General features: G+C 48.8%; 1 protein-coding gene across 2 annotated transcripts in view; it reads right to left on the reverse strand.

Annotated features, from left to right (window-relative positions):
- The window catches only part of SERPINE3 (serpin family E member 3), a 29369-nt gene that overhangs the window by 3332 nt on the left and 4480 nt on the right, over positions 1 to 21557 (reverse strand). Inside the window, exons 3-8 of one of the 2 annotated variants that reach the window (XM_072760510.1) lie at positions 20318 to 20524; positions 19851 to 20048; positions 18739 to 18937; positions 11236 to 11336; positions 899 to 985; positions 346 to 429 (exon numbers count right to left, since the gene is read on the reverse strand). In XM_072760510.1, the coding sequence (XP_072616611.1) occupies positions 346 to 429; positions 899 to 985; positions 11236 to 11336; positions 18739 to 18937; positions 19851 to 20048; positions 20318 to 20524 (876 nt within the window). The remainder of the gene's footprint in view (positions 1 to 345; positions 430 to 898; positions 986 to 11235; positions 11337 to 18738; positions 18938 to 19850; positions 20049 to 20317; positions 20525 to 21557) is intronic. The other variant, XM_072760511.1, reaches the window with a different exon arrangement.

The raw sequence follows: 21557 nt of genomic DNA on the forward strand, positions 1-21557 counted from the left end.
AAGGGGGGGGGGGGGGGCGGAGATTTATCATTTATTTTACCTTCATGATCTAAAGTCTTCCCCAGAAGTAGAAACCCAAACTTTTAAAAGTCCACGTCAGCTGACAATGAGCTGAAGGAGAAGTCCGACAACACGGAGGACGCCCGTGTCCGTAGTCACGGAGCGCTCCCCTTTCTCAGGCCACGCGACAAGAAGCTCTGAAAGCACCGTGGAAGGCAGCTGGGAGGAATGCTTGGGGCAGGCCCGGCGGGCGGGCGGGCCGGGGGGCGGGCGGGCGCTGGCTGCTCGAGAGCCGGTCCGCCCTCCAGCTAGCTGAGTTCTGTCGAAAGCATGGACGGTCATTACCTGTGTCGGGTTCTCTCAGGAGAAAGAAGAATGGCCGATCCGCCTTAAAAAAAGGAATCCGGGACCTTTTCAGTAACAGCAGAGCTGCAGGAGAGAGGAAGGATAGGGGGATCCCACTGCATTTTCTATTCCTGTGAGGAAAGCCACTTTAAACTGGAGATGAAGTCAGTTATACCCTCGATTTTTGAAAAAATAACAGCATCCTAATGGTATTCATTGCTTAGTTGTTATGATGGGGTACGAGTGGGAAAATCAAAAAGATGTCACCCGGCCAACCCTCTCTGTCCCATGGCATCCCTCCTTACGGTCGTGTTCAGAACGGCTCCATTCCTTGTCTGCGGGGCTGGTGGGGCAAGTCCTTTTCAAAATGGATTTCTCTTCGCCCATCCTTTTTCAAACTCTTTGCTCTGTGTTAACATTTCTTTTTTTTAAAAAAATGCTATGCCATACCTGGACTTGGGGTTCTTAGTGGAAGGTTTAGACGTGAAGACTGAGTTGGATAAACCTGACAAAGGCAGACCAGGGCAAGCAGCTGACTCCCTTAGAAACCCACCTGTGGCTGTAGATGCCTTGGTGCCTTCCTCTGAAACCTCCGTCTTGGCTTTATGAATTGCTTCAGAGACGTAAAAACCATCTTGGCCTAGTCTCGGGAAAAAAAAAAGTGAATTGCTTATTTCCATTTCTAATTGCGTTTAGCTTAAGGATTTGAGTGTATTTTAGAGAATGTATTTCATTACAGTCTCATGCTGCCTACTATAGGGAGAGATCGGAAAATTCTTAAGTTGCAATATTTTATGTAACTTTTAAAACCTCAGATTTGGTGAATTTAATAAATGATCCCACCCAAATTAATATAGAGGGCTGAGCCCTGTTTTTTTCAATAAACTTTGTGGAAGGATGGCCAGAGTACAGGTAAAATGGATTCTGGAGTCCAGGAAACTGCCTTTTCAGCCAGCTTCTGAGAGGATTTCCCTGGAATGCTTTCTGGACCGTGTTTTAAGAGCCGCTTTTAAATGACAGTCACAGGTTTGTCCCATAGACCTTAAAGGCGTCAGTCGGTGTGTCCCAGATGTGTGTGAGTGCGGGACCGCGTTCTGGACAGCCAGGTGCGGCAGGCGGGCCACGGCTCTGTCTCCGGGGCTGGGGTCTGCCAGGGCTGAGCGGTCCGAGCCGTGACGGCTGCGGGCCCACGGCGACAAGGATCGCGGGGGCTCGGCACACAGGAGCAGGAGCCGTCCCGTTAGGGGAACCGCAGCCTTTCGTAGTCTGACCGCTAACCTGCGCAGGCCGCTCGCCGCGGGGACGCGGTACTTGGTGACTACAACGCAGGGAAATGGGAATCTAGAACTTCCCTAGCGGAAACTAGTAGTTGCCCCTGCCCTTCCCTGGAGAATGGGCCGTGAAGTGTTCTGAGGTGACGCAGTTGCTAAGAAGTAGACCCCGGGCATCTGCAGGCTTTCTGACGTGCAGCGCCGCTGCCACCCCGCCCGCCCCGTCCCGCCCCACGAGATGCCACCTTGCACAGGCCTGCCCTGGCACCTGCAGCCTGCGCCGGGAGGGACCGCAGGAGTCTTCGGCCCCTTCCGTACACGCGCTGTATTTTGAGAGAGCTTCTTTGTTTCAACTTAGACTAATTGTTCTGCATTTTTATGCACATACGAGGAGATGGAAAGGACTGTCGCGAGGCAGTAAAACCAGGCGCTATAGGATATGCAGCAATTCATCGTCGTCCAGATAAGGTGCACGCAGGAAGCCGTGAGCTGGCTCTGTTTGTTGTAAGAAACCGTGATTTCCCAGCATCACTGAAGGGCATCAGACAAGGGCCAGAGGAAGGGGAAAATCCATGGAGACATTCATCTGGTATCGCTCGTCCTAAAACCAGTGAAGAATCTGATTGATTTTTAGCAGTTGGTCTTTTCCTGTAGATCTTTTAGGAAAGACACTTCCCTCACATTCATAGCTTCTCTCACTGGCCCACTGAACAACCGCGCGCAGCGCCAAAATTAGAGTTCTGCGGACAGGTGGTCCTCTGCTGCCCAGGAGGCCTCACTGACCCGTGGCCTCACCACCGTGCCGGGTATGCGGGCATCCCGAGTCCGTGCCCGGAAGTTAGCAGACGTTCGCTCTGAAGCTCTACCAGCTAAGGTCCAGTAAACGTGGTTGTGTTAGAGTCCAGGCACCTTGACACGAGGTGAAGAACAGGACCGATTGTATGAATGAGTCTTCGGTTAGGCTCAGTTATTAGGATTTCTTGAGTTTCATTGAAATGGCCTTCGTCCATCACACCATCACACACAGGTCGGGTCCGAGGGTTTGCACAGCCGCCGAGCCAGGACCCACGGCCTGTCTTGCCCTGGCATCCACACCTCTCTTAAGTTTTATCTCTGGGAGGAGTTAGACATTCCAGAAGACCAACATTTGTGATCAAACTGAGAATCCAGGAGTCATCTGTAGGTTTGTGTTTCTCTTCTTGCTTGATCTTGCATTACGGACCTCCATTTGCTTACTTTGTCAAGTATCTGTTCAAATGAAACCGCCCTAGAAGAATCCAAGCACAAAGGGGTTCTCCTGCCTTGGGCTCATCTTCTGCAGTGTTAGCAGCTCCCTAGCGCCGTGGAGGGTCATACAACCTATTTTCGCAAAAATTGTTTTCCCCAAGATTGCTTATAGGTGCCATGTTATAAAAAGGGATCCGTGATCGATTAAAATGATGAAACGCAGGTTGAATAGTTTTGTGCTTCCGTTGTTAGTAGTGGACTTCTTAGAGCTGCTTATTTGCTAATGTTTGTCGTGAACCTGCAGGACTATAACGTGTAATGTTGAGCCGTGGAACGACACGCATCATCCCGTCTCTAGATTCACCATCTCAGCATTCTGGAAGACTACAGCCCACCATAAACCCGTTCGCTCCCATATCACATTTCACTATCCAAGGCCAAGTGTTAGGTTTCTTCCTACCCTCCTCCCTGGCACGGTCTCCCCTCTTCCATTATATCTACAAGGATTCATGTCAACCTGTCTCTTTAGATTGTTAGCTCCTAGAAGGCAGAAGCTGCTTTATTAATTTTAAATATATACATATTTTTACTTTACTAACTAGCATAATAGTGTTGGTACATAATCGTGTTCAGTAAGTGTTGGACACTCCTCACATTATACATTTGTTTCATTTTCCCATAAAAACAGCTGCCTTCATGTTCTTTAAGCTGATTTCACTTGTAAGGAAACATTGGTTGGTATCTACAGAGTCAAAGGGGTACAGTGCAGAATGGGTCTTTGGCAGATTTCGTCTGAATGACTGTTTCGGTGCCTCTTTCCCCTGGGTTCGTGGACACCATCATTTTTGTGTGTGGTTGATCATCCTCTCAAAAGGCTTAAGCGTCTTCATAATGACAATGTGTAAACGCAGGATTTGCAAAATGCAAGTCAATGTCCCAACATCCGACCCTCAGCTTCTCAAAATGCAGGGTCATTTGCTGGGTCATTTGTTTTTCCAATTATCGTCACTTCATGTTGGCAAATTTTGAGGCTCTAAAAAAAAAAATTCTTGCCAGAATTCGCTTCTAGTTTATCTTTCTCGTCTTCTTATAACTTAGTCGTAAAAGACGGAGCATGTCACGCAGCACCCAGCCCAGGATATAGAGAGACAGTACCAAAAAAATTTGAAATGGCCTCTGAAGCCAGGCTGTGGTCAGCTGCTTTCTCCATTATTTTCCTCTAGTCCACTTCTCCTGGCCACCTCCGCTCTACCGAGATAGAATTAATAGAACATTTTGTAAATGTAAGGTGTATCCTGTGATGATGAGAAGTTGCCCATTAAGATTAGGTAACATGCATCACCTCACAGAGTCACGATTTTTGTGTTAATTTATAAGATCTATTGTCTTGGCAACTCTCAAATATATGAGAGTATGTTGCTACATACTCCGATTTATTTCATTTGGCCTAATGCCGGCAAGGTTTTTCTGTGTCGTTGCAAATAGCAGGATTTCCTTTTTATGGCTAAATAATATTCCATCTATATCTATATATCTATATCCATATCTCTATATCTATGTATGTCACAGCTTCTCCATTCATCGGCTGATGGACCCTTAGATTTTTTCCATTTCTTTGCTATTGTAAATAATGCCGCAGTCGACATGGGGGTGCAGTTATTTCCTTGATAGTGGTTTAATTTCCTTTAGGCATATATTCAGAAGTAGACTTGCTGGATAAAGTGGTAGTTCTATTTTTATTTTTTGAGAAACCTCCATAGTGCTTTTTGCATAATGGTTTGATTTAAATTCCCATCAACTGTACAAAGTTTCTTTCCTCTGCATCCTTGCCGGCATTTGTTATCTCTTATCTTTCTAATAATAGCCATTCTAACAGGTATGAGGTCATATCTCACTGTGGTTTTGATTGGCATTTCCCTGATGATTGGTGATGATCAGCGCCTTTAAATGTATCTGTTGGTTATTTGAATATCTTTTTTGGAAAAAATGTTTATTCAGATCTTTTTTGGAAAAAATGTTTATTCAGATCCTCTGTCCATTTAAAAATCAGATTATTATTATTTTTGTTTGCAATCAAGTTGTATGAGTTCTTAATATATTTTGGATATTAATCCGTTAGATGTGTGGTGTTCAAACATTTTCTCCCATTCCGTCGGTTGCCTTTTCATTTTGTTGTTTCTTTTGCTATGGAGATACTTTTAGTTTGATGTAGTCCCATTTGTTTATTTTTGCTTTTGTTGCTAAATACTTTTGGTGTCAAATCAAAAAAAAAAAAAAGAAATCATTGCCAAGACAAACTTCAAGGAGATTTTCTCTTATGTTTTCTTCTAAGAGTTTTATGGTTTCAGACACTTTAAGTCTTTAATCCATTTTGAGTTAATTTTTGTGAGTGTTGTAAGAAATGGGCCCAGTTTCATTCTTTTGCATGGGAATGCAACACCATTCATTGAACAGACTATCTTTTCCCCGTTGAGTATTCTTGGCTTCCTTGTCAAATATTATGGATTTAGTTCTGGTGTCTTGATTCTATCCCATTTGCCTGCATGTCTGTTTTTATACCAGTACCATACTGTTTTGATTACGATAGATTTGTAATAGAGTTTGAACTCAGCAAGTGTGATGCCTGTAGCTTTCTTATTTCTCAGGATTGCTTTTGGCTATTTGGGGTCTTTTGTGGTTCCATATGAATTTTAGAGTGTTTTTTATTTTTCTAATTCTGTGGGAAATGCCATTGGAATTTTGGTAGGGAGTGCATTGAATCTAAGGATTGGTTTGCATCCTATAGACAGTTTAACAATATAAATTCTTCCAATCCGTGAACAGACGAGGTTTTCCCATTCACATTTGTCTTTTTCAATTTCTTTCATCAGTGTGTTAATAGTTTTCAATGTAGAGATATTTCACCTCACCTGGTTGGATTTATTCCTAAGTATTTTATTGTTTCTGATGCAACTGTAATTATTTCCTTTATTTCTTTCCCACATAGTTCGTTGTTAGTGTAAAGAAACACAAATTATATTCATATATTCATTTACTTTAGTGAACTTGTTGATTAATTGTAATCATGGATGACTAGTACAATATTGGAGAATCTGATTTTGACTATATATTTACCATTACCAGTGATTTTTATATATTTATACATTTTTGTGGTGTCAATTTACATCCTTATTTCAGCCTGAAGAATGTTCTTTAGCATATCTTGTAAGGCAACTCTAGTGGTGATAGATTCCCTTAGCTTTTGGTTTGGAAAAGTTTTATCTCTGCTTCACTTGTGAAGGACGACTTTGCCAGGTATAGTATATTCTTGGCTGACAGTGTTTTTTTATTTCAAAATTTTGTACATGTCATTCCACTCTATCCTGGCCTGTAGTTTCCGTTGAGAAATCCACTGATCATCTTATGTGGGTTCCCTTGTATATAACTAGTTTCTTTTCTCTTGCTGCTTTTTAAAATTCTTTCTTTGACTTTTGACAATTTAGCTATAATGTCTAGCGTAGCCCTCTTTGGTTTCAACCAATTGGGATTCCTTGGGTCTCATGAATCTAGAAGCCCACTTCTCTCCCGATTTTGGGAATGTTTTTGGTCATTATTGCTTTAAATAGACTTCCCCGTTTTTCCCCCCTCTCATCTTTTGAGATTCCCATAATGAGTATATTTTTTCTTTTTTGGAGTTCTCAATTCCCACAGGTTTTCTTCACTCTTTCATTCTTTTTTTCTTTTTGTTCAACTGACTAAATAATTTCAAGTGATTTATCTTCTAGTTCATTTATTCTTTCCTCTGTTTGTCTGAGTCTTGTTGAAGCTGTCTACTGAATTCTTCAGTGCAGTCATTTTATTCTTTAGCTTTAGGATCTCTGTTTGTTTGGGTTTGGTTTTGGTTTGGTTTTTTGATGGTTTCTATTTCTTTCTTGATGTTTTAATTTTGTTCATGCATTGTTCTCCTAACATTGTTTAGTTGTCTCTGTGTTCTTGCAGTTTGCTGAACTTCTTTAAGAGGATTATTCTGAATTTTGTCAGACAATTTATATATCTCCATATTTTTAGGATAGTTATTGGAGCTTTATTTTTTTCTTTGAATAGTATCATATTTTTCTGATTTTTCATGATCCTTGCTTATTTGTATTGGTATCCGTGCATTTCAGTAAATGGTCTCCTTCTCCGGGCTTTACAGGTTTTCTTTGGTAAGGAAAGACCTTCACCAGCTGGCTGGTAGCATTTGTGGGCAGGTGGGGCTCACTATCATCATCTCTGGGCAAAGCCTCTCCATGTGCTCTGAGTTTTTAGAGGGGTGCTTCTGCCTAGGTTCTGCTGGTCGGGTTCTGTATTCAAGCAGGACTGCTGGGTGGGCTTGCTGTTTAGGTGGGGCTTTCTGGCAATGTCAGAGCTAGTGACTCAACTCTCATTGCCAGGTTGAATCACTAGCTCTGCAATCAACTCTTGGCTAATAAGGTTGTAGGCTTTGTTCCCTGACAGCGTGGTGCCACTGGTTGGATCCATGATTGGGTTACTATGAGAGGGACTCTACAGTGCTTTCTGGTTAGGTGGTCTCATGCTGTGCTTCCCAGTTGGATGGTGCTGCTGGCTGGGCTCCATGTTCAGGTGGGGCTTCCAGCTTTGCCCTGAAGATGAACGGGGCTATCGGCTAGGCTCTGTGACTTGGTAGCACTGAGGGCTGGGCTGCAAGGCTACTCGAGGTCATTTCTCAGGCTCCCTGGTTATGTGAGGGTAGGAAATATGCTCAACATTTGAGCAGGGCTGCTGGCCGGGCTCTCTGCCCAAGCAGAGCTGAAGGATGGGCTGCTCAGCTAGCTGGGTTCTCTTGTCAGGCTTCTTCAGTGGATGGGATTTGAGACTATGCCGAGCAGTTGGGTAGGGCTATGGATTTGCTTTCCTGCAAGGTAGAGCGATAGTATGGCCCATTGACTAGGGACTCAAATCAGGCAGAGTTGCTAACCAAGCTCTCTGACCAGATGGGGTCACCAGCCTGGCTTTGTAGATGGGCATTCCTGCCAGTTGGAGTCTTTGCTTGGATACTGGCACAAGCAGGAACTTGGTCTGCCAAGGTTTGAGTGCTGGTTAATGTAAGCCTTGACCACTACTTCTCCATTTCTATTTGATTCCTAAATTATCCCCAGGAGGCAAGACCTAAATAGATCTTCCAGAAAGTGCAACACTGGAAGAGTTGGATGTCCACCTTGACTTTCTTTTCTCACTGGAGAAACTGTAGTAGACCCAAGGGGGCACTCCTGGTGCAGTTCTCTGTCAGCCTACAGAAGGAGTGATGTGGTCCAAGTGTGGCTGCTCTTCTCACCTTTCTAATGTGGTTCTTCTCAGTCTCTGTGGTTCAGAGCGGGTGCTTCAGCTTCACATCCGGGTGCTAGGATTTTCACAGTGGTGACTTAGCTATGGATAGTTGCTGGCTGGTCTTCTTAGGAGGGGGACTGAAGTTGGCAATGACCTATCTCACCGTCTTGATGATGTACTTCATCTGGTATGGCATATGTTAACTTCAGTGTGCAACCAAACAACTATGTGTGGTTTGCTCACTTAAATTGTAGTAGCTCGGAGCTTGTAGTTCTCACTGAGCAGAGATTGGAAACTAATTGCTCATTTATAAAAGTCAAGAATAAGACAATTTCCTCAAAGTTTTAAGTTCATGCAAAAGAAGTATTTCTTGGATTAGGAAGCATGGGTTTGTATCAAAGGCTGCTGACCCTTCTGATTGCTCAAGAAGTCTTTCTCTAGCTGGTATCTTCAGTGTAAGTGAAATGAATTACTCTTAAAATCTTTATAACCTGTAGTGTCAAGGACGTCTGGGGAGAAAAATTATGACCTGGGCTTAGTTGAGCCTTGAGATGATACTGAACACATTTTTTTTTCAGGCAGCAGGAAAGGATTTGATGCCATGAAGGAAGAGACGAGTCACTTTTAATGGGGAAAGAGAACTTGAGCAAAATGATTCTGGGCTTTGGAAGCAAATGGAAAGAAAAGGCCAAATGTTCCCTGTGGTTTGAGCCTTTATCAATAGTACAAAACTACTTGGTAACCTCTTTTAAGTGTAAGAAGGGAGACCAGCATTTTCTGATGACTTATTTTCTGGCAAGCTCTTTGCTGATACTTTGCTATATGTTAAAGAATTTTATTTCCATAAGTAAGATGTGAGGTGGGTGGTAGCTACCTCATTTTAGGAATGATGGAACTATTTGTTAGACAGATTCAGTCTCCATGTCTCCATAATTAAGTCAACAGCCCACTTAGGCACAGAAGTGACTAGTCTCTTGAACATGTTTAAAGAAGGGCACTGGAAAGCAATATGGTAGTTGGCAAACCTCATCTGTAAAGGGCAAGATATTAAATATTTTAGCAATTGCAGGCCATATGGTGTCTGTTGAAACTGCCTAATTCTGCCATTGTAGCAGGAAAGCAGCCATCAATGATTTGTAAATAAATGGGAGTGGCTGTTTCATGAAAACTTTATTTATAAAAACAGGAATCGGGTCATTGCTGGGTGACCCCTGTGTTAGAGGAACAAAACTTTAAGGGAGAAGATAAGGTTTATGTTTTATCAATAGGAAACAGGCATTCGAGGTTCACACTTGGCACATGCTAAGTGCTCAATAATTATTTAACAAGTTAGATCCATGAGCCTGTGTTTCTGCTGGTTTGAAAAAAATCTACGTAGACTTTAATTGCATTATAAAGAAGGTATCAAAAAGTGTTCTTTCTAAACTAAGTTGCGTGTTATATCTTGTCAGGAGAGCTTAGAGCCTTGGAAGTCCTTATCAGTTAGGGGCCTATGTGCCTGATGTAGGTGGGTTACACTCAGTCCGGTTTGAGGACATAGGATTAATGGCATTTTGAGATGTACTTTTAGGACATAAAGGCAGAGCTATGAGGGGACGATCAGTGAGTCATGATGGATTAATTGAATGTAGTGGTGTGGAAGAAAAGGTCAAGAATGGCCCCAAAGTTTTTAACTAGAACGATCAAAAGAAGAATAGTATCATCATCAACAACAGGAATGCCCTAGCTGAGCTCTGGAGTCACAAGAAGACACTGTGATTGGACTTTTCACATTAATAAAGATAGAATCCACTCAGTCAGGTTCTTTATCCCTTCCTCTTTCCTTGACCTCTGATCCGTTTACTCTAGTCTTCCTCCTTTCCCTACAGTGTCAGATTATGCCTGAGTCAACAGAGAAAATTTCTGGTTGAGTCGTTCAACCAAGTCAACAATATTTATTGGATATCCACTGTGGGCCAAGCATTGTTGGGGCCACTCTGCCCAAACTTGATTATTGCTTTGCTTATCTCTTTGCATAGTTAGATAATGAGTACAGCACTGGGGGGTTTTAAACACTCCAGAATAGCTCCTTCCTCTCGTGCTCTGTTTGATAAGTAACTGCCGTTTAGTTTGGTCATATCTAAAGCACAAGCCAAGACTGCTTTTACGCACCAAATTCCTCTGTGTGTGTGAGTGTGTGTGTGTGTGTGTGTGTGTGTGTGTGTGTGTGTGTGTTATTGCTTAAGAAAGAAGATTTTGGGCAAAGCATTAGAAAACTGTGTGATGAGGTTCTAGCATTTAAAATGGAGATTCTGAAGCTCATCAGGCAAAGCAAGCATTAGGCCAGTGAAAATGCCTGCTACAGTATTATTTTCGTACCAATAGTTTATATAACTCTCCAGAGCAGAAACAAACCTGAGCCTTTGGAGTTAGCAATAGTTTAAAGATGGCTTCTAAGAGGATTCTGGAACATGAGGTTTGGGCATTCCATTATTTTTAATATTTGATGTAAGTTCCCTGCAACATGATAAGCAAACACAGCTCCTATTGATGAGGAATAGCATGTCTACCAAGGGAAAATACATTTAATATGGACGTAGGGAAGAAGAACACTTCAGGGCAAGATTACAGGTACAGGGGTAATTCGAAGACAGGAAGTTGGGTGGATGAGGGAAAGTTTCAAGGTTAGTTCATGAGAAGAGGACAGAAATGGTACAAAGAGGGAGGGAGGGGGAGGAGGTAAAAACAGGGTGACCGTGAGGCTGGCATGGTGGTGGGAGGTCAGAATGGAGACATGCTCCTACTCTTGACAGGCCGGAGGGTGAGGTGGATTCTGTGGCCACTGACTTCACCCCGAAGGTGGTCTCCACAAAGGGTACTTAGAGGTCTCAGGAAACACCACCCCCCTCCACAAAGTACAACCCAAATCCAACAGTTATCTGAAGCCACATATTCTTACATAAAGCAAAACTGTTTCTTTATTCTTTTAAATAACGTTAACTCTCACTATACCACTGAAGCTTCTGTAGATGAAAATCCCTTGATCAAAGTATGACAAAGCTGCCCCCAAGCACAATGCCAAAAAGCTTGAAAGAAGAAGTGTTACCTGAAATCCCTTTCAAGTTGGCTTTGAGTGGATCAAAAAGATCGGTGACTCCCCAAGAACTTAAAATGGGTTTCAGATTGAAGTGATTTTCGATCCTGAATCTGAAAAACAAAAACAAAGCATCAGCTTTCATCTAGAAATCTCATCCAAAATAATTTCATACACGCCCCACGACTGCCGAACTCCCTAACTTGTGAGTCAAGGAAGCCTCTTTTCCAGCTTTATCTTTCATTGCTCCTTCTCATAAACCCTGCCCAGGGACTAGTCTGACCGCACAGGGCTCCCTCCCCTTCCGTACCTTTGCTTTTGCGGTTCTTTCCACCCCATCTCCTTTGATTGCCTGAGTTGCCACCCTTGCCTCTAAGCTCAAGTCCATTGCTCTCCTCTCTCCAGCTGTTTTGTGTCCTTCGGCTCCTAAAGCCCCATTAACACCTTGTTCTGCTCTTTTGACGTATGGAAAAGTCTGCTTCTCATACTGTTATTCATGATTTCGCACACCCCTTAGAAGATAGCCCATCCCAGTCAAGGTTTTATTTCCTGGTAGTAGCCAACGAGTGCCTACCATGTGCTAGACACTACGACAAGCGTTTTATGTGGATTATCTAATTTCGTCTTCTCATAACTATGTTATTATTATCCTCATTTTACAGATGAGAAAGCTGAAGCCTAAAGAAATTAAGACACTTGCCCAAGATGATGTAATGAGTACGTGGTGGACTCAACTCAAAGCCAGGCTGTCTGAGCGCAGAGCCCGTGCTCTTGGCGTCTACGCTTTGCTACCTCCCACCTCGTGAGGCCTCTCACATAGTAGGTGCAGAAAAGAAGCTGTCGACTGACTGGCAAGGAGTAGAGCATCTCATGTAATATGTTCGTATTTGATAAGACAGATTTTTGCGTTTGCTGTGTGCAGTGTGTGTCTTCGATGCACAGGAGGAAAGGAATGCAAGCTAAGGCTTTGGTTTTCCTAATAAGTCCGGAGAGGAGAAAGAATCAACACACCCACTTTGTAATATTTCTCCAAGGGCAAGATTTTACTGTGAAGGATCCTTTAAAAGGATTGCTCATATTATTTTTCTTTGAAAATGAAAACGTTTGAAATGGACTTTATCTTTTTCTATAAACTATGCAAAACTTGCAGGAGAGTAAAAATACTGGACTAGACCATTTAGTATCAAAGGTCTTCATTGCATACAAGACAATGTGACCAATATTTTAAACAGAAGTATCAGATTTTCTCATAAATATGTTTTGGGTCCTTAGAATAGTTTTCCAAGAAGGTACGGTCGCTTTCTCCAACTATGCTGACAGTCTCAAAAAAATTTTGTACCATCTCTTCTGAACTTTTCTTAAATACTTAAAACTCATCCATTTTGAAAACTCTTAGGGCTGAAACATATTAAGAGCACGAACTTGGGGGTCCAGTGCCAGGGTTTGAATCCTGGCTTAGCCTTTTACTAGCTGAAGGACCTGGGGCAAATTACTTTACGTCTCTTTGCCTCAGTTTCCTTATTTGTGAAATGAGCATAATAGTAGTGCTTAGTTATCAGCTTTGTGAAGATTAAGGGAAAAAATTCTTAGAAGTGCTCAACAATGCCTAGCACAGCTCGCGCACTTTATTGTTACCACTGTGGTTTTATTGTTTCTCAGGGATATTGAAAAAAAGTTCAGGGATGTTTGAAGCCAAATATAGTGATTATGGTAGGTGATAAAACTGAGTAATATCATTTTTCGTAACTAAAGACAATAGTAAGAGTGAGGTAAGACCATAAAAGGTGAGAGTGATTTTTTTGTTTCTTGTATGGAAGTCCAGCTCAGAAGAAATGCCACCAAAATATCTTGAGTAAAAAAATTGCCTTTTACCAAAACCAGACAATCATATCATGAGAAAAGAAAACTGCAGACTAGTTTCACTTATTAATGTAGATGCAAAATCCTCAACAAAACACTAGCAAATTGAATCTAGCAACATATAAATCCCACCATGACCAAGTGGGATTTATCCCAGGAATGCAAGGTGGGTTCAACATATGAAAATCAATGTAAAACACTGATATTAACAGGATAAAGGACAAAGGCCACATGATCGTCTCAATAAATGCAGAAAAGCATGTGAAAAAAAAATCTGATATCTTTCATGAAAACAAAAATCACACTATAAACTTGTGATAGAAGGGAACTTTTTCTTTTTTTTCTTTTTTTTTTTAGAAGGGAACTTTTTCAATCCAAAAGAGGGCCTCTACAGAAAACCCACAGCTGGCGTCAAACTTCTTTTTCATGAGAGACAGAGAGAGAAAGAGGCAGAGACACAGGCAGAGGGAGAAGCAGGCTCCCCGCGGGGAGCCCGATGTGGGACTCGATCCCAGGACTCTGGGATCACACCCTGAGCCGAAGGCAGATGCTCAACCCCTGAACCACCCAGGTGCCCCAGCTAGCATCACACTTAATGGTGAAGACTGAAAGCTTTCCTCCTAAGATCAGAAATAAGAGAAGGATGCCCACCACTTCCATTTAACATTGTCCTGAAAAGTGTGGAGGGCAATCATACAAGAAAAAGAAATAAAAATGCATCCAGATTAGAAATGAAGAAGTAAACCTATCTCTACTCACAGACAACTTGGTTTATATATGGAAAATCTTAAAGAATACACACACATACAGAGAAAAAAATTCTTAGAATGAATAAATGAGTTCATCACGGTGGCAGGATATGAGATAAAGGTACAAAAATCAACTGTGTTTTTTTATATTATCAACGAATCTTCTGCAAATGAATCCCACTTTATAATAGCATTTTATAGGAGGAAGGAATAAAATGCTTAGAAATAATTTCAACAAAAGAAATGCAAAATTTGTACACTGAAGACTAAAACACATAATCAAAAGAAACTAAGGAAGACGTAAGTAAAATGAAAAAAGTCCTGTGTTCACAGATTGGAACAATTAATATTGCTAGAAAGCAATATTCCCAAGTTGATGTACTGATTAAACACAATCATCATCATCAAAATCTCAGCTGCCTTTTTGGCAGAAACTGAGAAGCTGATACCAAAATTCGCAAGAAAATGTATGGGACCCAGAATAGCCAAAGCAATCTTGGAAAAAAGAACAAATCTGAAGGACTAACAGATCCCGATTTCTAAACATGATAGTAATTGAGACTGTGTTGTCCTGGCCGACGTATAGACATTTGTGCCCATAGAATAGAATTGAAAGTAAACCCATTAAAATAAGCTCATTCATTTACAGTCAATTAATTTCAACAAAGGTACCAAGAAAATTCAGTGAAAGAAAGATCGTTTCAATTAATGGTGCTGGGACAACTGGATAATGACATGCAAAGGATGAAATTGAACCTCTACCTCATAACACATACAAAAATTAATTCGAAATAGAAGAGCTAAAACTAGAAAATTCCTAGACAGAGCATAGACACGGATCTTTGTGATCTTGGTTAAGCAACGGTTTCTTAGAAATGACATCAAAAGAAGCGCAAGAAATAAAAGAAAAAATAAGTTAACTGGACTTCATTAAAATTTAAAACTTTGGTGCTCCGAGGGACACCATCAAGAAAGTGAAAAGACGACCCACTAAATGGGAGAAAATATTCGCAAATCATAAATCTGATAAGGGACTAGCATCCAGTATATATAAAGCACTACTCCAACTCGGCAATAAAAAGACAACCGACTTAGAAGTGGAGAAAAGATCGAAAGAGATATCCCTTCGATAAAGGTATGTGATGGCCACAAAGTGCATGAAAATATGCTTGACGTCATTGGTCATTGGGGAAATGCAAGTGGAAGCACCATGGGAAGCGGCCTCGCGGCAATGAGGATGGCCACGTAGGCAGATGGGTGGCCGGCGCCCCGTCTTGCCTCCAGGCCAGGGAGGCTGCTGCAGGAGGGCCCAGCGGGGCTGCACCCACCTGCTCTAGCAAGGGGAGCTGCGATTCTGGAGGGAGACTCCGTGACACCCCTACTCTTTAGTCCTTCCCTCCGTTCACAGGGACTCAAAAGCCCCAACTGTGGTAAAATATGCATCACATAGAACTGGACCGTTCTGTGTGGCGTCAAGTATCTCCACGTTGCTGTCGCGCCGGCTTCCATGCGGGAAGCCCCGTCATTCCAAGCTGCACGGCCTCGCGAGGAGCCGCAATGAGGGGCGCTGGCGGGGCGGCCGGCGGAGGCCCTGGAGGGCGTCTGGCAGGCCCTCGAGAGGTACAGTGTGGGGTCCACGCGTGACCCCGGGGGCCATCCTGGGTGCGCACCCGAGGCGGCCGAAGCGTGCAGCCACACGAACATGCGCACGTGAGCGTGTTCCAGAAGCCAAAGCGACAAACAGGCCCCAGACGGTCCAGGCGCTGAGACGTCTGTGAGCCGACGAGGGATACAGCGGAACGGAGTGTGTCCACGCGGTGGGAAGTTGTTCTGCCATAAAAAAGAACGAAGCACGACGCGTAGGCTGGGACCCGGGCCGGACCCTGAAGACACTGCCAAGTGGCGCGGCCACGCACACGGGGCCGACGCTGGACGGTCTCGGTGACCCGCGGTGTGCAGCGAGGCGCGTCCACTGTGCTCCCAAGTACACTGGCGGCCGCTGGGACCCTGGCGGGGACACAACGGGGCGGGCCTGCTAACGGGCGTCGCGTTTCCTCTGGAGGTGTCGAGAGTCCTGGAATCACACAGGGCGGCGGCTGCACGACGTGGCCTGTATCCTAAACGCCTGCGGGTCGCACACTTGGGAAGGATGAGGCTTGCGGTCCTGTGAATCATACCCCAGTTTTCTAGAAAGGAAAGAAAACGCCCGTCGCGAAGCACAGCGCACACACGATGATCCGCGGCTCTGTGCGAGGAAGGCCCAGGCTCCTGAAGACGTGACAGCTGACGGGTCCTCCCGACACTCACGACGCACAGAGGCGGACACGCACGGACGGGCTCCTGGCCGCAGCGCCCCACGCGGGACGGTGAGCACACGCCAGCAGAGGTACCCGTGTCACCTCTACTGCCGGAAAAAACATGCTCCCGCCTCGCTCCCCAGCGTGTCGAGCCAGTGACCGAGTGTCCTGCTCCTCAAACAAATATACGCCTGGCACATTGCTAGTCTCTCGGGGGCGTCGCTGTATCACGGACCCAAACGACCCCGGTAACGCCCGCAGTTGGCCTCCTTGAGGAGTCTTTCTTTCTTTTTAGCTTTGTGAGAGTCCTGTACTTTGTTCTCTCTTTCTTTTTTTTTTTAAATTAATTTTTGTATTTTTTAAAGATTTTACTTATTTATTCATGAGACACACAGAGAGGGGCAGAGACCCAGGCAGAGGGAGAAGCAGGCTCCACGCAGGGAGCCCAACGTGGGACTCGATCCCAGGACCCCGGGATCACAGCCTGGGCCGAAGGTGGACACCAAACCGCGGAGCCACCCGGGCGCCCCTCTCTCTTTTTTATTTTGTTAAATGGGAGTTCAATTTGCCAACATCAGCATAAGGCCCGGTGCTCATCCCGTCCACTGCCCTTCTTTGGCCGGCGCTAACCTCCCTGATGGAGACGTTGTCCCCGCGCATTGTATGTCAGATTTTCATAAATAAAACGTTCCTTTGGAAGCTGAACGTCACACTTCAGCCAGAATCGACTAAATAACGCTGCTTGGTGACGCTGGACCCCAAGCCCCCCGCCCCCCCATCGCCACGCGGCTTGTGCCCGGGTCGCTCGCAAAGGCTTCTGCTCCAGGTGACACCCGCGGGCCGCCCGGAAGGCAGCTGGTGGTGGACGGTGAGCGATTTGCAGACGTGCAGGTAAGTCCTCGACGTGCGACTGCCGTGGCGACGGGCCCAGCGGGGATCTAGGCCTGACATAGCCCCCTCCTTTCTCTGTGCTTCCCTTGCAGGGTTTGAGGCGGTTTCTCTAGTTTTGCTCGTAAAGCGGCCTCATTTTCCCCAAACCTTCGTCGTCCTTGGGTGGCAGGTGGTGTGAGGGGGTCAGGAGGGCCTTCCCCAGGAGAAGCCCCAGCGCGGACTGGCGCCGTGCTCCTGGGCTCCCCGCCTTCCCGGCTCGCCCCTGCCCTGGGGATCCTGGACCCCCGGGGCGCTGCGGGCTCTCAGGTGGGTCACACACAGCGGCGGGCGCCCGGGCCGCAGCCGCTCCAGGACGAGGCCGCGTCCGGCTCCGCAATCTCTGTCCGTGTCACGTCGGCAGCCCCTCTTCTGCCCCGAGCTTCCCTCGAGCGTCACGGAGACACTGGGGCTGCTTCTGCTCCCCCCTAGACACGGTCTGTCGCGACGTCCTGTCTTTGCGCTTCATCTGGGGTCCACATATTTGGTTGGAGACGCCGGCTCCGTCCTAGAGGCGCGTTCCCCTCGGCGCTGGTCACGCCGGGTCCCACTGCAGACCTTGCACTGAGCTCACCGGGTCGCTCTGCGTGTTTTCGTTTCAGCGTCTGGGCCCACTTTTAACTCCTCAAAGGAGCAGGCCGAGAGCTCTGGGTCGGCCCCGGGGGGCCAGGGCAGCCGAGCAGGGGCCGGAGCCCGCGGACCACACTCCTCGCCTGAGGCTGGGTACGAGCCCATTGCACGTTCGCTCGGTTTCCAGTGCGCCCGAGCGGCTCATCCCTTAAAGCTCACCAAGGAGATCTTTGTAAAGTAATGAGCTTTGCAAATGAGTTTGGCTTCCGAATAGCAAAATCTAGAACCATCCTTTAACTTTTCGCCAAGCTGTATTAGTGCCTACTGGGTTCTCTCTCTCTCTTTTTTTTTTTTTGTGATAATAAATTTATTTTTTATTGGTGCTCAATTTGCCAACATGCAGAATAACACCCAGTGCTCATCCCGTCAGGTGCCCCCCTCAGTGCCCGCCACCCAGTCACCCCCACCCCTGCCCCCCTCCCCGTCCACCACCCCCAGTTCGTTTCCCAGAGTCAGGAGTCTCCCATGCTCCGTCTCCCTTTCTGATATTTCCCGCCCATTTCTTCTCCCTTCCCCTCGGTTCCCTTTCACTACATTTATATTCCCTCCTGGCTTCTCTTAAAGAGACGCTCCCCTCTATTCACAGAGAATGAGAACCCTCAGCTCAGAGACTGAAAGTCTTGAATCATTTTACCTCTTAGTTTGCTTTCTCATCAGAATTATAAACTATTTAAACTATTTTGCCTCCTTGGCTTTGGAAATGTGAACGTTGGTGACCCTCTTAGGATGTGATAGGATTCGGGGTTCATGCCTCCGAGGCCCCTGCATGGTTCGTCTTTCCCGGGGGCCCCAGCCTGGCCCAGTGAACACAGACGATCTTCCCCACGAGGAGGCTCCAGGAAATTCCAGAAGGAATCGTGTTCCGCCTACATCATGAGCTAGCGAGTCAGGGGAGACTCCCACCTGGCCCCCGTCTCTGGGGTAAGTCCCTCTTGGCCTAACCTGTAGGGCCACGTTGCTTGGACAGGTTGGCCCAGTGCCTCAGGACCGACCCCAGGACCAGACCACCTGGCTCCTCCCGTCTGCCCCGTAAGGACGATGCAGCCGCTCACCTGGGCAGGAACACGTCCATTCTGGCTCTCGTGAGGCTGGACATCCAGGTGTGCAGGACGCTGGCCGTGAGGTGGGGCTCGATGTGGCTCAGCGGGGTGTCCTTGTCGCGCGGCCGCACCAGAAGCAGACTCGCGGTACTTCCCAGGTAGGGCAGCTCCAGCACCTGCACCTGATGGCCCGCAGGGTCCTGGAACTGGCCTGGGGGTCGGCAGAGGGGGAGTCAGTTCCGTCCCGGGAGCTGGGGAACCGGACTGCGCCAGGCCCTGGAGGGGCCGTCTCCATACTGCGGACAGTACATTTTATTGACAGGGCGTGTCCCACCCGCGGGAGGCCGATTGAGGCCAAAGTCACCTTTTCTCATGGCAAGACCTCGAATTTCTAAGACAGCCTCCCGGGGCTTGGGTCTGGGGCAGTGCTGGGCGACGCCCCGGGGCCCTACGGTCCTACAGGGGACGCCTTCCAATCCTGCCCTTTTGAGGCCGCGTGGGGAACCAGGCCCCTTGTGCTAGACCTTTCCTTCAGCAAAAGCTCTAAACCCACGGATCATATAAAACTGGGAAATTTAGTACCGGGGACAGATGGAGCAGCGGGGGTCAGGGCGGCAGCAGGGGAGACACGGGGAACAGGAGCCTAAGTCACATGTGTGTTTGCTTATCCCCGGGCCTTCCTCCCCGCGCACCTCGCCTCCCCCCGGGGGTACGTGCTCGTCGGATAAGCAAAGACCTAAATCCACCGACCCGGCAGCGTTTGCGACGGGCATCAGGGCAGGAGGGCAGCCGTGTTCTCGAGGCCGGGGTCCCTGAAACCCCGTCTGCGGGGCTCCCCCGAGGGAGCAGAGTCAGCCTGCAGCTGGAGGGGTGGAGCCCGGGGGTGCAGGGGGTGTGGGGGGGCAGGCCCGCGGGGCCCTCTCGGGAGCCGTCCAGCCGGGGGTGGGCCTCCCCCTGGCACCCCTCGGGCCGGGCGCTCAGCCTGCGGCCTGTCCCCGGGCGCAGGGACCCTGGGGCGCCACCACCACTCCCCTGCGCCTCCCGGGGGTGCCCCGCGCTCCCCACCTGCACCCGCCTGCAGCTGAGCCCGGCCCGCTCGCCGCGCCCCTGCGGGAGGAGCTCACCGTAGTTGACCTCGGCCGTCTGGTGCATCGTGGGCACCTGCAGCACCAGGCCCCGCGCACCCGCGAAGGGCAGCGGCTGGGTGTCAGCAGGAGCGAACCCGCGGCGCCAGGCGCTCCGGAAGGACATGGTGCTCAGCAGCGCCAGCCGGGCCCACGCCGCCTCGGCCCGCCCCGACTCGGGGCCCGCGGGGCCGCCACCTGCGGGGACAGCCCAGCTGCCGAGTGCGCCCACTGCCCGGGCTCCAAGGTGCGGCCACGTCCCCTCCCGTCCGCCCCGGCCTCACCCCTGCCTGCTGCCTGTTCTGGCTCGGCCTGGACCCCCGGCACCTCTGCGTCCCCTCCCGTCTGCCCTGGCCTCACCCCTGCAGGCCGCCCGTCCTGGTTCGGCCTGGGCCCCCCGGCATCGCCGAGTCCCCTCCTGCCCTCCGCCCGGCCTCACCCCTGCCCCCCCCCCCCACGCAGCTCACCTGAGCTCGTGGGTGGACCGTGGGTCTCCCGGGGCGGCGCCGGCTGCAGGCTGCTGTTGGCCCAGCGCGACACGCGCTCCACGAAGCAGGGCGACACGGCTGCGCCCGGATGCACGAACACAGTGCAGGCCAGCTCCACCCGTGGGCCGCGGCCAGGGCTGCGCAGGGCAGCGTAGGCGCTGTGGACGGACGCGCTCACCTGCGGGGCTGCGGGTGCGGGACACGTCAGGTGGGCGCCGTGGTCACTGTCCCCGTCACCCTCCCCGCCACCCTCCCCACCACCCTCCCCCATCATCCCTCCCCTGTCACCCAGTATGTCACCCTGTCATCCCATCCCCATCACCCCCATCATCCTTCCCCCATCACCCCCCCCCGCCGCTCCTCCAAGGCCTCACACAGGGGGGCCTTCCTCCCCCCCCAGGAATCGGCCTGGGCCCACAGACTCAAAGCTGGGGCATGGCCACGCAGGACCTGAAGCCATCAGGCCCTGAGGGGGCCGCACAGAATCACGGGTCCTCCTGGCAGCCAGTCCTCCATCTCCGGGGCACAGCCGGTGGGGCTGAGTGACCGAGGCAGCCGCGCCATCGGGCGTCACCGCCCCTGGTGCTCGGCTCAGCGGCCTCCCCACGCAGCAGGTCAGCGGCCCGGGCACATCCAGGGCTGCGTCTCCCAAGCTTGGTTGCCGGGTGACAGCCACAGGGAGCCCACGAGGCCGCCAGCGCCACAGCCCACACCCCGCGGGCCTGCTGCTACCCCACAAGAACCCGCCGGAAGGTGGAGGAACCAAGCCTGGGGTGCAGGGGAGCCCGGCCACAGGGACACAGCACGGGCCTCACACCCAGGCCTCGCACCCGGGGCCTCACACACCTGAGGGCCTCACACCTGAGGGCCTCACACCCAGGCCTCGCACCCGGGGCCTCACACCTGGGGACCTCACACCTGGGACCCGACACCGGGGCGGCCAGCAGCAGCGCCTTTAACCCTGTGACGTGGTGTCGCCCCTATGATTGTGCCGCCACATACAGACCAAGGGGCTGCCCCCGGACAGCCCTACAGATGGCTAAGGTGGCTCAGGGTCTCGGGGCTGGGGAAGGGTGGCCGGGGACACAGGCTCCACCCGGGGCCGCTACATCTGCGAAGGCCTGAGCGCAGCACCCCTCCCTGCAGCCTTTGGGGGCTCCCGCCTCCTACTGATGGGGGGGGGATGTGAGCATGGCGGGGGGGGGGGGGGGGGCTCCGC

Source organism: Vulpes vulpes, chromosome 6, assembly GCF_048418805.1.
Source record: "Vulpes vulpes isolate BD-2025 chromosome 6, VulVul3, whole genome shotgun sequence".
Taxonomy (NCBI): domain Eukaryota; kingdom Metazoa; phylum Chordata; class Mammalia; order Carnivora; family Canidae; genus Vulpes; species Vulpes vulpes.